The sequence below is a fragment of the Athene cunicularia genome (genome assembly GCF_003259725.1).
Source record: "Athene cunicularia isolate RWA chromosome 4 unlocalized genomic scaffold, athCun1 chr4_part3, whole genome shotgun sequence".
Taxonomy (NCBI): domain Eukaryota; kingdom Metazoa; phylum Chordata; class Aves; order Strigiformes; family Strigidae; genus Athene; species Athene cunicularia.
In genome coordinates, this window is record NW_020799100.1 from 3,471,884 (window position 1) to 3,487,338 (window position 15,455).

The 15,455-nt window shown below is 40.4% G+C and overlaps 1 protein-coding gene across 5 annotated transcripts in view; it reads left to right on the plus strand.

Moving 5' to 3' along the window:
* The window catches only part of AFF2 (AF4/FMR2 family member 2), a 292,387-nt gene that overhangs the window by 244,579 nt on the left and 32,353 nt on the right, over nt 1–15,455 (plus strand). For all 5 annotated transcript variants that reach the window (XM_026848360.1, XM_026848361.1, XM_026848362.1 and 2 more), the window contains 2 exons: nt 12,434–12,596; nt 13,129–14,148. In XM_026848360.1, the coding sequence (XP_026704161.1) occupies nt 12,434–12,596; nt 13,129–14,148 (1,183 nt within the window). The remainder of the gene's footprint in view (nt 1–12,433; nt 12,597–13,128; nt 14,149–15,455) is intronic.

Here is a 15,455-nt window from a genome sequence, read left to right on the forward strand (position 1 = left end):
TTTTCACACTGCCTTCTGTATTAAGATCATTTTGCTAAGCAGCTTTTCAGGCTGTCGGCATGTTTACAGTATTGTCTTGCATGGCATACAACCGTAATTGTATCAGACTTACATTTCATTTCCCATATCTATATAAAACATGATACTAGAGAGAGACCTATTCTGAATTGCAGCACATAAAAACCATTGGACCAACAAATTAATAAACCAAAATGAATAAGCTGTAGCATTAAAAAATAATCAAATCACAAAACAAAAGTTGATTTTGTTTGCTTTTGTTTGAAAATTCCAACCTGCAAGACTTGCCAGGGATAATATAGTGAGTCCATTACTCAGTTGGGAACATGACCCACAAGGCCAGCTCTGTGTATACCAGCCTGTGAGTTAAATGTTATCCGGACTTTTGGCATGGGTTTTCTTGGAAAACGAGCAGCAGGCTGTCATTTAAGCACAGATAGAACACAGATATTTTTCAAGGAGAGATCCAAAAAAAGGTTGTGAGCACACTGTTCCATTTCTCAACAAACTTAATAAAGAATGCAGCCTGAGAGGCCTAGGAAGGCATGCGTCAGGAACAAGAGACACCCTGAACTTGAGAATGAGGTCAGGTTCACATTGAACTCAGGGATACCAGCTTGTCATCACTCCCATGTTCCACCATATACTCAAAAAAATACATTGCTTTCTCAGAAATGGTCTTGTAAGTGGAAGAAAACAGCTGGCAGTGTCTTATAATATGCCTGGTATTTGCGTGTATTTCTTTCATTCTAAATTTATATTCAAGATGGGCTTGAACCCAAACCCCAGATATGCAGTGTGAGTTATCCAAGCTCTGGAGCCAAGTGTGGGATCCTGAGTCCATCTGTAACCTAGATGATAAGTGATGTTTTATGAATTCAGATTCAAAAATAACAGCCTCTCCACTTCAAAACTAGCAAGTACAGCTTTCAGCTTCAAAACTCTGCCCATGTCAAACTCCCATTGACAGTCTGTTGGTGCAGGAATCCAGCCTGACTTGAGCGTGGTGGGAGGAACATGCTGCCACACTATGTTTTCTCTCAGCAGCCTCTGCACAACTCGCTTGTAAGAACATTTAGGGATGTTGTTTCATTTAAAAAGCAAAGGAAGAAACAAAGCTTTGAATAGACGCTAAATTGTTCCAGGGTTTTGAAGGCAGCATCTGAACTTACAGACTGGTCTTGTAGATTTTGCTCTGCAAAAAGAGAGCAAGAGATCAGCCAAGCAGTGCTCCTACTGAGCAGCATCCAGCTTAGGACTGATCTGAAATTCGGGGTGAGCCTTTTAGGTCTGGGCCACAGTGTCTGTGTCTCCCTGCGCATTTGCAGGGGATGCCAGCACTGGCGGGGTTCACCTTGGAGCCCTGCTGCGCAAGGAATCAGTCCTGATTGGCCTCTTGGAACATTTGTGCTCACTTCTACTGTAGGGGCTGGCTTCTGAGCTGCATCCTTGGTTAATGTACATTTGTTATTGTCCATGATGTCCCAAATACTGCAGGCAAAATTAGAGAGAGTGCATGTATTTTTAATTCTAATGCAGAAAATATTTCTCTACTTCCCTGCTAGTAGAGTGACATCTCACTACTGATTTTTGTCATTCATGAGCAAAAGAGCTTCAGGTCTCATGTAACAGGCAACCACCATGCCATGCTGGAGCATTAGGAGATTAGGCAGGTGTGTGAAGAACACATTTGCACATTACTAAAGGAATGATCATCAAGTTGAAAACAATAAAAAGTTCAAGGGAGATCAAACTTTGCCTATTTACCTCTGTATTCACCAGGGGTTTGGGTCTTCCTGACCTTTGCTTGTTGGCAGATCTTCAACAAATCATTTCTGATAAGATAACCCTTCATCAATCTGAGGAAAAATGGACGGTAGTAATGTTGAAAAATCCATTTCTTGTAACTCGGGAAGTATCCAGAATGAAAGCTTCTTAGCTGGAAGGTTTTTAAGAAGAAATAATTTCTCTAATCCTAAAGATCTAAATTATTTTGTTCATATTGAAAGAATAGACAAAATGTCACTTTTTTTCTGCACCCCATCGACAAAACCCACGTTATACTCAGGATTATAGTCACTCAGCTTCTCTTTTCCTGAACTCCTCTTGGGGAATACAGTGTTTGTCCACAGTCCTTTCCAGGTCAGATTTTAACTGCCTCTGCCAGACATCCCAGTTTCTCTCAGCCTGGGTTAAGAAAGCAGGCAGTGTGGCAGAGGGGATAAAGTACTGAAGGCATCAGTGTTGCAACTGTTACTTCTGGTGACCCCAGTTAGTCTGCCCCATTTAAATCAAAGCCGGCTCCGAACTTCTCCTCAGCAGGCACGCAGGCGATGTAATCCTGTTGGTGGTGTTTTGACTTGACTCCCACAGAGCTCCATCCTGAAGGTGCTGAGCACCACCAGCTCCCTCTGGAAGACCTGGCAACTCTGCCCACAAGATCCCAGCAAGTAGGTGTGGAAGCTAATAGGGTCTTCCCTTTATTTTGGTGTTGATGAAAAAAGGCTGAAAGGAAGATTTTCAGCCAGATAAGGTTAAAGAATTAAAGATTCTCTGTTTCCTCTTGCTGTCATTCAAAATAACAAGCATAGAAAATTCTGTTTAAAATAGCTGAGCCTTTTGACTTAAAGGGTTTTCATGTCGAAGATTTAAGATGTCAGGTTTAAACATGACACTGATAGTATTAGGCAAAGTATGAGAGCAGATACTTGTAGTAACTGTCATTTTTTCTGACTGTTTATTAATGGCCTTTTGTGATTTATAGTGAATGTTGTGAAGAATCTTCAGGTCCATTTATCACTCAAAGAAGCACCTTTTTTTCCTTAATACCTACGTATGTCATAATTAAGGGTGTATGCTGCTTAAGGATTTAAGCTTTGTTCTTAATATAAGATCCTTCAAGATGACATTTAATCCTAAAAAGATTTAATACCTTTTTTTTTTTTTTAATCTATAAAGCAGTGCATTATGTAACTGGCAAAAATCAACAGCCTTAAAAGGAGATCACATCACACAGAAATAAAGAGAAGGTTTAGATTTTCACTCCAAACTGAGTTTTTCACCCTATTTTAAAATAAATTGTAAGCAAGATACCTATGTTTCAGTACTCAGCACTATTAATATTTTACTAGACAGGTTTCTCCTTGTTCAAAAAACAAGTCATGTGTGCTGAAATACATCTTTATATGCCATGAAAGGCACTGGTGGTGTGCCATAAATTCATCATGTGCCTTTAGGAATACTTCTTTAAAAACTATTTCAGAGTAATTGCCCATTATTAATAACGATGATTCCTTTTTACTATTATGGCAGTAGCAGTGAAACTAAGTGTCTACTTGTGGTTTTCATTAGTGTCTGTGTACTTCTGTGGCCCCTGTTATCCTACAGTTTAAATCTGATGAGCATAAATATGCTTGGGAGTCTCACAATACTATCTGTATTAAAAACAGGGAAGAAGTTCCAGGAATTGAATTATTTTGCCCGTTAAATCCCAGAGAGACACAGGAATGGAACCAGTTTTCTGAAGTGTCAGACTGATGCTATAACCACAGGGTTGTCTTTATTTACAAAGGTGTAGTAGTCATCTCCATAGAGGTGGATTATTTGTGCCTTAATCATTTGAGAACATGCCTACGAGCCACGCCATGCCTCTAGCACCAATCCTGCTGTTTCATGCTTTGTACAGTGTATAATGCATGGAGATTGCTACCAGTTTGTGAGCAGCTGAAGCTCATTTAGTAAAATATTACCCAATTTGTTCTGATTGTACTCAGTTTTTATCTCTGCTCTTTTCTGTATTGCTTGTTTTACTCGTCACGCTCCTGACAATAGCCACAGTTGGAGCAATTTTGTGCCTTTTCTAAATAGGGGTGGCTTTAACAGACTGCAACAGGCTGTTTTCCCTTCTCTGGCTTGCAGAGCCTGGAGTTCCTGGTCCATCCTCTTTGGTCTGGAAGTGGTTATACTGTTGATCTGCTCCCAGGGGATTCCCCTGGAGAGTAAATCCTCAGATGGTTTCCTGAGCTGACGTTGTGCCACTTATACGTAGCGCACAGGTGTGAATGACTCTGTGTGTGCTATAAAACTCTGGAAAATCAGAATATGTCTTTTGGCACCTCTTCAAGCTCAGAGGTGTTGTCGTATATGAGGAAAGAAAAAAAAAAATCCTACTTTCTTATGGTTTTTGACTGCTTGGTAGCTCAGGATAGTAAAATTAGCTTTCCTCAGATAGCAGATGAGACTGGAAATGCTGAGGACTTGGAGGTGTCATGTCGATCCATCTGCACCAGTGTGTTTTGGTCCCATAGCTCCCAGTTCTCTTCCTACTGGGCTCTGCAAGCTGGATTCTGTTTTCAGTTAGAACTGAAATAGAAATGAGAATGACCAGGGTAGTTCCTTTACAGTGTGACATGTCCAAGTTTCTGCCATACATGAATGAGAAAAAAGCCAACACTTTGCCTTCAGAGGTTCAGTCTGAAAGTTTTTTTATCATGACCACACTTGGGCTTTCTGCTGAAATAAGTAAAATCAAAGTGCGAATAAGTGACTCATTAAAAAACATTTTCTGTTAACTTAAAATTATGAACAGTAGAAGGGTGGATATGTACTTCTGAACTTTCACAGCAGATTCACAAAGTGTACTGAAAGACGCAGTATTCCGCATGTCCTTTGTGGAAAATAAATAAGTTTTTATGTATCAATACTCATATCTAGCTTGATTCAGTGGGGCAACATTAATATAATAAAATGGATCCATTTACATCAAATGAGGCCCTTTGGAGTCTCAGACTAAGAGATAGTATTCTTGTTCTTCCAGATGCTACAAACAGTAGCACATCAGGGCATAGTACAAATAATGCTCTCTGACACTTGAATCCATTCACTAAAATATTGTACATCAAAAAGTCTACATACATTGCATTCCCTGAATAATATCATGCTCACAAAATTGTTTCCAAACTCTGAGGTGAGCAGAGTGATGCGTGCACAAATCATGGATACAATATTGCTTTTAATATGCAAAATCCCCTTCTTTTCCATGTCAAGTATGTATAAGAGTGCTGTGAAATTGGAAGGAGAGTGATTACCATACCAATAGTTCAGAAAGTTTTTTATGTGCACCGTTAGGGATGTGCCATTAAAATTCCTCCTCTTCTGTTTGTTTTTTATGATTTCACAGGCAGTTTGATATGTTACACCTGTTCTTTATCGCAGGTGTGATAAAAGAGTCAGAACTTACTGTAGCCCAGGAATAAAACCTGGAAAAGGGTCAGAATAGGACAGTGGAAACAGTACCATGGTTAAAGTCACATTGCAGATGTATATACGCAGTTCCACCTAGGATTTGGGGCTAATGTAATTCTTGATTGGAAGGCTTTGACCTTGTTACGGATTCTTGGCAGCTTTTCCCCACTCTATTCATTACTAATGCAAGCTGTCAATCACTTTAGTTCTGCTTTGACATAGATTGTGGCTCATAGGAGTTAGCTCTGTCATTCTTTTTATTTCTTTCATCTTTACTATCCTTTTTTATGGTCTTTAAAGCTGGAAGTATAAAAGGGTTATATGTATATGAAAAAAATCTGTTTCAGTAACTATCAACCTTGTTATAAACAGTCTTTGATTAAAACAGTTACTTTTGAACACAATAAAATGAGAATGTGGCTTTTTACATACAACATCTTGTAAATTACCCTCCCCCTCAAAATAAATCAGAACTCCTATTTGCATTACAGTGTTCAGGACTGATACAGGCAGATCAGCTGCCACATCCTGAATAACATATTAGAGAGGTTTTCCCTTTCCATGTGTTTTGACACGAGAGAGCCATCGTAAGTGATGTCTTACTATGTGTGCTAATGTTAGCTAAAGTAACAATTTCCACACCTTACTTCATTTCATTGACCTGGGTGCTGATTAATATTTTAAAAGGCCTTGATGCACGTTTTCAGTTCCTGTGTCAACCCAATCTTTGAAAGTTTAGATTTGAATCCTACCAGCCAGATGATAAATAATTTAATACTAACCAATGGAAAGGCAGTGAACAAATCATTCAGAGCAATCCTTTTCTTTAAAAAGCAATCTAATGGCAGTCATATATAAGTTTGAAGATGTAGATATGAACAATTCATTATGAAAAAAATGGCAGCTCCCTTTCAAATTAGAAGAGAATATTACTTCCTGATAATGGTATAAGAATAGAAGAGAAATAAAACTTCGTTATTGAACAGTTATGGTATTAAATTCTGACACTAAATATTAATCTGCTAGGTGCTGCTCTATTATTATCTGCTAGAATAATGAAGCAGCCTTTTTTGAACATCTACACAGCATTCAGTGAGCCCAGTAACTCCTAGTAGTGCCCCTAGGGTTCACAGTTTTTCCCATAGAACTCTGGAGGAGAGATTAGGCTAGCTTCAGAAAAGCTGAAGCTGGTTTGTTCCTCCATCTCTTCTCTCAGAATAAAGTGTAGTGAGTGGGAGAACATCAGTATCTCCCCGAGAGTGAGTGTTGCCATCTACTCTGGTAGATGCTGTGGTGTGTTGTAGTGCACAGAAGTCCTATGCAGAGCTGGGTGCTCACTTTTCAGTGCCCTGTGCAATCAGAGTCTTTGTTTTGAGGAATTTGCTTTTTAAATAGACAAGCCAGATTAATGATAGGCAACACAGTCTCTTTTTACTCAGCAGGAACTGATGCACAGACGTATTTTCTTCTCAGACAAAAAGCAAAATTAATCCAAGTCCCAATCCAGTTCCTCAACAGGAAGATCAACCACTCTGTCAAGTCTGTAGTCACTTTTCCAGCATAGACCTTCCCTTTTCCAGATTTCATTGGTTGAGTTTTCCCTAAAAACAGGTCTGTGCAGTAAAGATACCTTTGTAGAGTGCTGCTGCTTGTGCGATGCCAGCATTGATGTACTGTTGACTCACTGGTCATTTCCCATCTCCAATTTCCCACTGCCCAGCAGCACTCTGCTTTCTCCAAGTTTACATTTTGATTTCTGGGTAGAGCAATGGAACAAGTGGCCAATTCATCATTACCCTAAAAAGGAATGGTTGGAATGAATAAACCTGTTATTGGAGGGCACCGTCTATTTACCAAACTCTCTTCACAGCAATTGACATGACTACATCTAATTGGTGAAAAGTTCAGGGAGATAGCTAAGGCTTTGTTAGGAATTTTTGTTCCTTGATGAGTTTCACTGCAATAGTCTAAATTATATTACTTTTTTTACATATGTATTTACAGGGTAAAAAGTTTATTATTTTTCTTATTAGAGATTAATGAGTTTTAGTGTTTCACATTATCTTTGTTGTAACTACCAGGTTTAATCTTGAAAATAATTTATTACAACAGTAGAGTAAATGATGTGTTGAAAATAATATAATAGTCTAGATGACAACAACAACAAAAGTGTAAGCTGCATGTTGGGCCCTCAGTTCTCTAGGCAGCATAATAATCCAGACACATAATAACGCCATGTCTGCTTTAATTGGCATTGGAAAAATAACCCATGAGTTAAAAACCAGACGCGCTGCAGGAGACACTTAAATTTAAGCAGATCACCCGTACCAGTGAACTGCAGTGACAGAAAGATAGTTGGTGTGTGATGAGCTTGATGCAGTTGCTCACCGGGAGCCATCAGCAGCCACACACCTGCAAGTCTCAGCTGCTCTGTAGTTAAGCTTGAGCTCAAGTGCTGAAAACCACTGGCAGGTACTGGTGATACTGGTGTTTGTCCTTTCCTTCAAGACATTTTCCATCTCACAATTTGTGCCCACGCTGTGCACAATCATGCTGGCAAGCAGCAAGGGACAGGGGAAGCGCTGTGTGCTGCAAAAGCAGGAGAAGGGAGACAGGTAAAAGTGCTGCAGAAGAGCTGCCTCCCAAATTGCTTCCAGATGTGCAGGTCTCTTCTGTCTGCTTCACTGCTTGATAGCGGGGAGGAGACCAGCTTGCCAGCTGCAGGCAGCTAGAGACATCATCATGGTTCTCATCCCACCTACAGTATGGGTGTCACTCCAGTGTCTCCCATCTCCATGGCACAGGAGAAGCTACTTTGGTGAGCGGTAAGCAGACGCTGATCCTACTGGCCTGAGTAATGGGGGTCCTTGCTGTGGAGTCACGTGTGCATTTTTCCTCCCCCATAGCCCACCCGTGGTCAGGGCTCTGGGTCAGGGCAGAGCACGTCTGACTGCCCTGCGGGATTCAGCTCAAGTGCTGAGCACAGGGCTTGGAAAATGGGGAGAACAACATTAAAAGGGGGGACGAATCCGATGTTTCTATTAACTGTAGAGAGGCCTTGCACTTAGAGAATGTGACAGGCTTGCACTGAGTATGAGGATGATTGTAATACCTCTAATATTTGCTTTGTGTGTTTGGATTGCAAGCTCTTTGGCCCAAGGTCTGTGTCTCACCATGTATTTACACAGATCCCAGCACAGCGGGTCACTGGTCTCAGTAGGGGCCTCCAATCTCAAGCGATAATAATGAACTGGCTTTCTTCTAAGTGTTATATACCCAAACAGTACTGTGTTCCATTGTGCAGCATTGTTTTTATTAATATTTTTTTCAGTTCAAATGAAATGAAAACATTGTCCACCCAAACACTGAGAAACAATATGAGTGCTCATCTCCTGCTGGGAAATAAAAATTCAAGAGTTTCAAATACCAGTGCTTCCTGCCCCATTTAGTCACTTTGAGAACTTGTGTCTGATGATAAAATGCTTTAAATCCATTTTAAACCTTGTCCAGGCTGGCATTCCTTGTCTGGATCTTAGCAACACAACAAAGCTGGCTTTGAAAGTCTCTTAGAGAGGCAACCCCCCAGTTCATGTAGTTGATACTTATGTGAAGAAGCCCAATTTATTTGTATAACCCCTGCTTGAATGCACATTTGCAGAATCTATCCCAGCATCTATTAAAACGTGATCTAACTTTAAAGCTGAAGAAGTCTTTGGGGAGAGTGCAACCAACCTGTTCTTTTGAACTAAAATGCACATTTTATTTAAGGAAAAAAAAAAAAAAGAAAACCCAGAATCTCTCCACTAAACTCATTTTACTGGAAGCAAAGATTTTTTTTCCATGCACTTGTATGTGAAAGGTCTGTAAATTTTCTTCTGTTCTGCTGAACAAGATGATTAGAAGTTGATTGTGCATGTAGCTATGTGGAAGATCTCTCTATCTTTAGTATGGTGAGATGCTAGGAAAGGCATTTTGGGTCTTATCTGATTGTTTTGCAAAGCATACAAATACTTCTACTTTAAAAATGTAGATCAGCAATGATGCCTTCAGCATGAAACCACCCGATGGAGCCAAGGCATAATTTTATTATCCCAGATGAAAGACAAATATGACCTCATTGTGTTTTGTATGAAAAACATTATTTTGAGTCTGTCTGGTTCCTGCAAGCTTGCTGAACTGTGTTATTCAGTAATGTTTGGCATATGATAACTCTTTCTGAGGCTGGTATGCAGAAAGAAAGAAAATAAGGCCAGGTTGGAGCTGCCATCTATCTCCATGGTTTTATTCTTGTCCTTTGAGTTCTTTGTCAGACAGTTGTAGTCTGCTACAGTACAACTCCAGTTGTTTTGTGTAAGCGCATCCCAGCTACAGTGTCAGTTTTTTTCCAGAGTGCTAAAAGATGTAGGTTGTGTTTAAAGGCTAGAAAGGTCTGGCCTTAGCTGCTGGGACACTGGCTTTTCCTTCTTTGATCTATTATAAGAGGTGATATTCTTTAAATCAGTTATCTTAATGAGAGCAAACTTGCCAGCACTGACAACAGAGCATTTTCTTCAGCAGATCTGCACAGACGTGTGTGCAGCCCCCACACATCCTTCCATGGGGGGGTTGCCTGGGCATAAACCACCACAGGCAAGGAGCTTGGTCTCTGCAGGAGTCTGGTGCAGGTTTATATGCCCCGCTACAAAGGTGTGTTAATTCCCTGCAGGAACTGGGCCACGGGGGACGTGGCTGATGCCCCACCAGCTCGGTGCAGCCATGGGCCCTGCTACTCTCTGCAGCATTGGCATGTGCCATATGCCCGGGCCTGAGCTCTCGGAGAGGCTGATGAGGGTTAAACATCTCTTTGTCTTCACAACAGGAGAAGGGTTGTGGGGACTGGAGATTTCAGCAAGGCTGAAACATCAGTATTGCCATGTTCACTTCCATTTTGGGGTGAAAACAGAGAACAGAAGTGAGACAGGTGAAGCTCACAGATTTAGGGAAAAATTTACTTCCAAGTTACAACTTCATTGTTCTGATAATTCCACAAATAACATTTTTTTCAAGGCTGATGCTTCATTTCTGTATTTTAGAATGGAATTGTCCCATTTGCCTCCTCGGTTTGGGAATCCTTGAATTTTTTTCTATTTTTTTCTTATTCTTTCTTCTCGGAAACAATTGCAATGAAGTAGGAAAACTCAGGTTTCATCTACTTTTAGTGTTTTCCAAATAGAAAATACGAGACCAAAATTGCAAGACATTGATTTAAAAGGCAAACTTCCCTACAAACACATTCACTTTTTCTCCACTGTTCTGTTTCCTTGTTTACTGTAAAAAAGTGGAAAATGTATTTCCCTACACTTTATTGGGCTTCACTGAAAAGGAAGAATAAAGAAAGAAAAATAAGTGCACAAATGGTTTCCAAAAACAATGACATTAAATACAAAGTGTAAGATCCATTCTTTAATGTAGCAACGTTTATTTTTCCATAATACTTTTCTATAATACTTTTGGAAATGCCCATATTTTTAAAAGCATCTGTTCTTTTGATTTACCTGTTACTTCCAGTTGAAATTTTTTAAGTAGCTCTACTTGAGTCAGTTGAGTGAAGAGCCCCTAGAAGAAGGAAAAAAAAAAAAAAAAAAAAAAAAAAAAAAAAAAAAAAGTATATGCACTTAATGAGCAACAAAGTTAGCGATCTGTAGCAATTACCCAAGTGAGTAATTTTGTTTCATTAATGCACCCTAAAGCACCAAGCTGTTTTGTCAATGGGCACTGCAGGGCCATTGCAATGCTCAAAGAGACAGTTATGTTACCAACTGCGGTGTAAGGGATAGGTTTACCAACAAGGAGAGAGAGAGAAAGTCGCTTACCGTAAGAGGAAAATTAAAGACCATCTATTATTGTCACAGAAGCCAATGGCAACACTTGTAAAGACTCTAGCAGAGGAGGATCACACATCAGTTTTTTCTGGCTTATCCAACTTCCAGTTTCTTGGTTACTGTGTTTTTTAAGAGGGCATCTTAATAGATATAGCATCTGAGTTTGAAAGGGGAATGAGGGAGTGTACCTGGCTTACCTGAATCTTTATCAGAGGAAAGTAGAAAATCAGATAGCAGAAATTAAGACAAAGCTGTATTATAATTTCCAGACATCTCTAGATCACTCAATATGGGGCACACACAGCACATGATATATTAAGGTGAAGTATTGAATATCCATAAAGGAGTGCTAGCAAATGGTGTCAATTTTCAAACACTTTGCTTTGTCAGCTTCGTCAGCTTCACAAATTTAAAATAAGTCATCAAAAGTCTCTGTATAGATCAGCCAAAGAGACATAAAACCTTATGGTTATCTCCGTGACCAAAAAAAAAAAAAAAAAAAAAAAAAAAAAAAAAAAAAAAAAAAAAAAAAAAAAGTTGAAATTAAAGATGAGTTTATAAAGACTCAGACTAGCAGAATTCTGTAGTGCTAAAAACTGCGGTCATCCAACCTCTCAGTTTAAAAATGAATGCTGAAGAAAAACAATGAGAGCCGGTGAACTGCTAATAAATACATCTTGGAGGACAGTTGAACACGCAGAAAAATAGATTTCACAGAGAGGCTTATTTTCAGCATGAATGCCATTTTCTCACTGCATTATCATAAACATGAGAGAAAAAACAGCTGTAAATAAAAAATTCTTGGGCAGTCCCTGGAGACTTGTCAAAAATATGTAGGTTTTGTATGCTGCAGTGTAAAAGTATTCATTAAAATTAATTTTTAAAATGCCCTGTCCAATATTAGTTGCCTGATGTCCTTCCTTTGATCATAAATTATAAATGAACTGGCAAAAAATGAAGAAACCATGATTCCATTAATGAATTATTTAAGTGTGATTGTTAGTTTTCACAATCATTGGGCTAATAAGCTGAGGCTTGTGACACTGAAGTGTTTCTCATTGAGGGTGATGATGATGGTAATGTTATTAACACCATTATCAGTGTGTCCCGTGAAGCATAGACCCACCCAGCTCCTTCGGTGGCTACATGGTGGCATGGCCACTGGAGTTTCCGTTGGGTCTGTACTGCAGGAGAGGGAGTTGGCACTGAGGCAAGGCGGTGTGAACAGGGTTCGCTTGGTGGCTCCCCCCAAGGCAACACTTTAAAAAAGACAAGCAGCATACTGACACGAGAGGATCTTCTCCCCGCAGCAGCCTGCCGGTGCCAGCGGCACACGCACCTGGCTTGGCCCATTCCAGCGGCGGCTCCGGGAGCTCCAGCGAGTCCGAGAGCAGCTCCGAGTCCGACTCCGACAGCGAGAGCAGCTCCAGTGACAGTGAGTGCAACGAGGAGTCGCGCAGTGCCACGCCGGAGGTAAAGCCACGCTCTCAGCTCCTCCCCAGCAGGGGCTCGGAGGGGGAATCATGGAAGGGAGTGAAATCCTGCTCCCTGTTAGGAAAATGTTGGAGTTCTGTGCTGTTCGATGCTGTCGACTTTTTTCTCCCTTTACAGTTTTATGTGTATGACCCACATACTCATTCTAACTTTTGGAAGAATCCTTCTGGCCTACATTTGAATTGCTTTAAAGAAATATTTAGATTTTTGCCAGTAGCTAGAGAAGATTTTATTGACACAGTATTCAGCTGGGACTAAGGAAAGGCAACATGACAAAACTATGTCTTCAGGGACCAGCTAAACTTTTTAGTTGTATTAAATTTCTCCAGGGCCACATTGTAAACCAGATAAGGAAGCCTAATTAACCATAAATACTCCATAAATACTCCCGTAAAACTAGCAGTCACCACTAGTTGGCTGAAATAAAAGGGTATGTTAAAAACATTCTCATTTAAAGGGGAAAGCTTTGCTTCTGTCTGAGATTTGTTTTTTGTCATTCTTCAAACTGCAGCCTGAACCTCCCTCAACAAACAAATGGCAGCTGGATAAATGGCTAAATAAAGTGAACCCCCACAACAAGACCATCATCAACAATCAAAATGAGCCTCACAGCGAGACCAGCTCCCAGGCCCAGAGCAACCAGCAGGCCGAAGGGCCAAACAAAGGGAAGCTCAACTGCAGCCTGCCTCCAACTGATTCCAAAGACCGGGCGATCCTTAGTCCCATCCGAGAGAAAGCCAAGCCGCGGGTTGCCCAGAAAACCCCAGAGGCAAAAAGCTCCAAGCAGAAGTCACCAGCTCATAATGAGCCAACTTCACAAAGGACTACTGGGAAAAAACAACCCAAAAAGGTAGAAAGGACTTCCAGTGTAGAAGAGTATAACTGGCCCAAACCAAATAATACCAGCAACACTCCCAAAGAAAAAGACACACAGGAACCCCCCGAGCAGCCAAAGGTTCGAACTAAAGCAGCAGTTGGGAAGACAGCTCCAAGGAAAGAACCACGAACTAGCACAGGTCTCACTTCAGAGAAGAAAAAGTACCGAGGCCCCAGCAAAATTGTCCCTAAGTCCCGAGAATTCATTGAAACAGATTCATCTACTTCTGACTCAAATACAGACCAGGAGGAGAGCTTGCAGGCTAAGGTACTGCCAGCTTGCACTGGGTCTGGAAATGGCGTCAAAGTGAAGGACTCTGGCAGTAACATCCTCAGCGTAAGTAGTTTAACTAGCAATGGCAGCAACACATCCATTGACCAGACCAGCAATGACTTGGAGGAGCAGCTCTTCTCTCCTATCCCAGTCGTCCAAAATGAACTTCTGTCCCCACTAAGAGAATATGAAGAACTCAAATCTCTGTGGGTGAAAATAGACCTTAGTTTACTCTCTAGGATACCTGGACAAGAGCCTTTTGAGACCACGTCTGTGAAAAGTGAACCAAGAGAGACAAATGTGAAACACAGGCGACCATCTCGAGAGTCCCCTACCCCAGCAGCTGAAAAACCATCCACAAAATCCAAAAGGAAACACAAGGTAAGTCGTCTTCATCGTTCAGAGGAAAACTGAGTTTCTGTGCATCCCCAAGGTCAGGACCATAGTCAGTGAGTCCTCGCTGCACCTGCAGCAGCGCTGCAAGGAGGCATCATAACACTGAGGCTTTATTTTTTTTACAAAGGACGTGCATTTACAAGTGCATTACAAATTAATATCAGAAACCAGTAAAAAACAAACTTCAGCTGACAAAATGAACAGTGTATTTTTTTTTTTTTTGAGATTTGCCTTACAAGATTTTCACTGTATTTGCTCACTTACCCATTAATTTCCAGTGTTCTGTAACCTGCAGAAAGATTCCCAAGGATGAGTTTGTATTACTAGGGGTTCAGCCTTACTCAGAAAATGTCATTCTATTTGGAAGGCACGGTTTTATTGTCTGCAGAATTAAGGCATTTTCACCACTGGCTTAAACAGGCATAGCTTCATTAAAGTCAATGGAATGGTGCTTCCTTCTGCTCCTGGTGAATTTAGTCTTTATATTGTTTTGTTGTATAAACAAATATGATTCATAGAAATATCATTTGCTTAACTAGCTGCTTTCTCTGCAGAGCTACCTGAAAAAGCAAATATATTTTGACTTAAGGCGTTATGTTTTATCATGTGTTTTATGTTATTTATGCCCAAGGGTATCCTATCTTGTGGGATATGACAGTGCACTTCAAACGAAATGTGTTTTCAGAAAAGAAACTGAAGTTTTATATCATAAATGAATTTTTGTAGTCAGTTTTTCTAGCTGAAATGCTTGTGTTCTGGTCTGTCTGTGAGAAGACATCATAGCGGTTTTTTTTTTATAACCCAAACTTAATAAATCATTGTGAATGTGACTTCAGCTGTCTGTTCTAGTGGACTTCTTGAAATCCTGAGTTTGAGCAGTCCAGTGGTACAAGAGAGTTAATGCAAGACAAAGACAGAGAATGCCAGGCAGACACAGGGTCTGCACCCCTGCCTACATGAGTCACTGCACTGGCTCCTTCCCTCTTGAATTAAGTTGAAATAATCATATGAGTAAACTCAAGAGGTTTCATTCAATTTATATTCTAGCTGTACACTAAAGGCAGAGATGTAAGGAGGAAAGAGAAGAGAAGAGAAGAAAGAGGAAAGGGATGTATAGATGTCCATGTTTATGTGTATGTATAAGTACACCAGGGTGTATATTAATTATACAACAAAACTCCTTGCTAGGTAACGTAGCGGAGTGTCAGTATGATGGAGAAGGAATCTTGGCTAAAACACAAGTACAATATGGACAACTAAACTGAGGGCTCCCGGGGGGGGGAAAAAAAAAA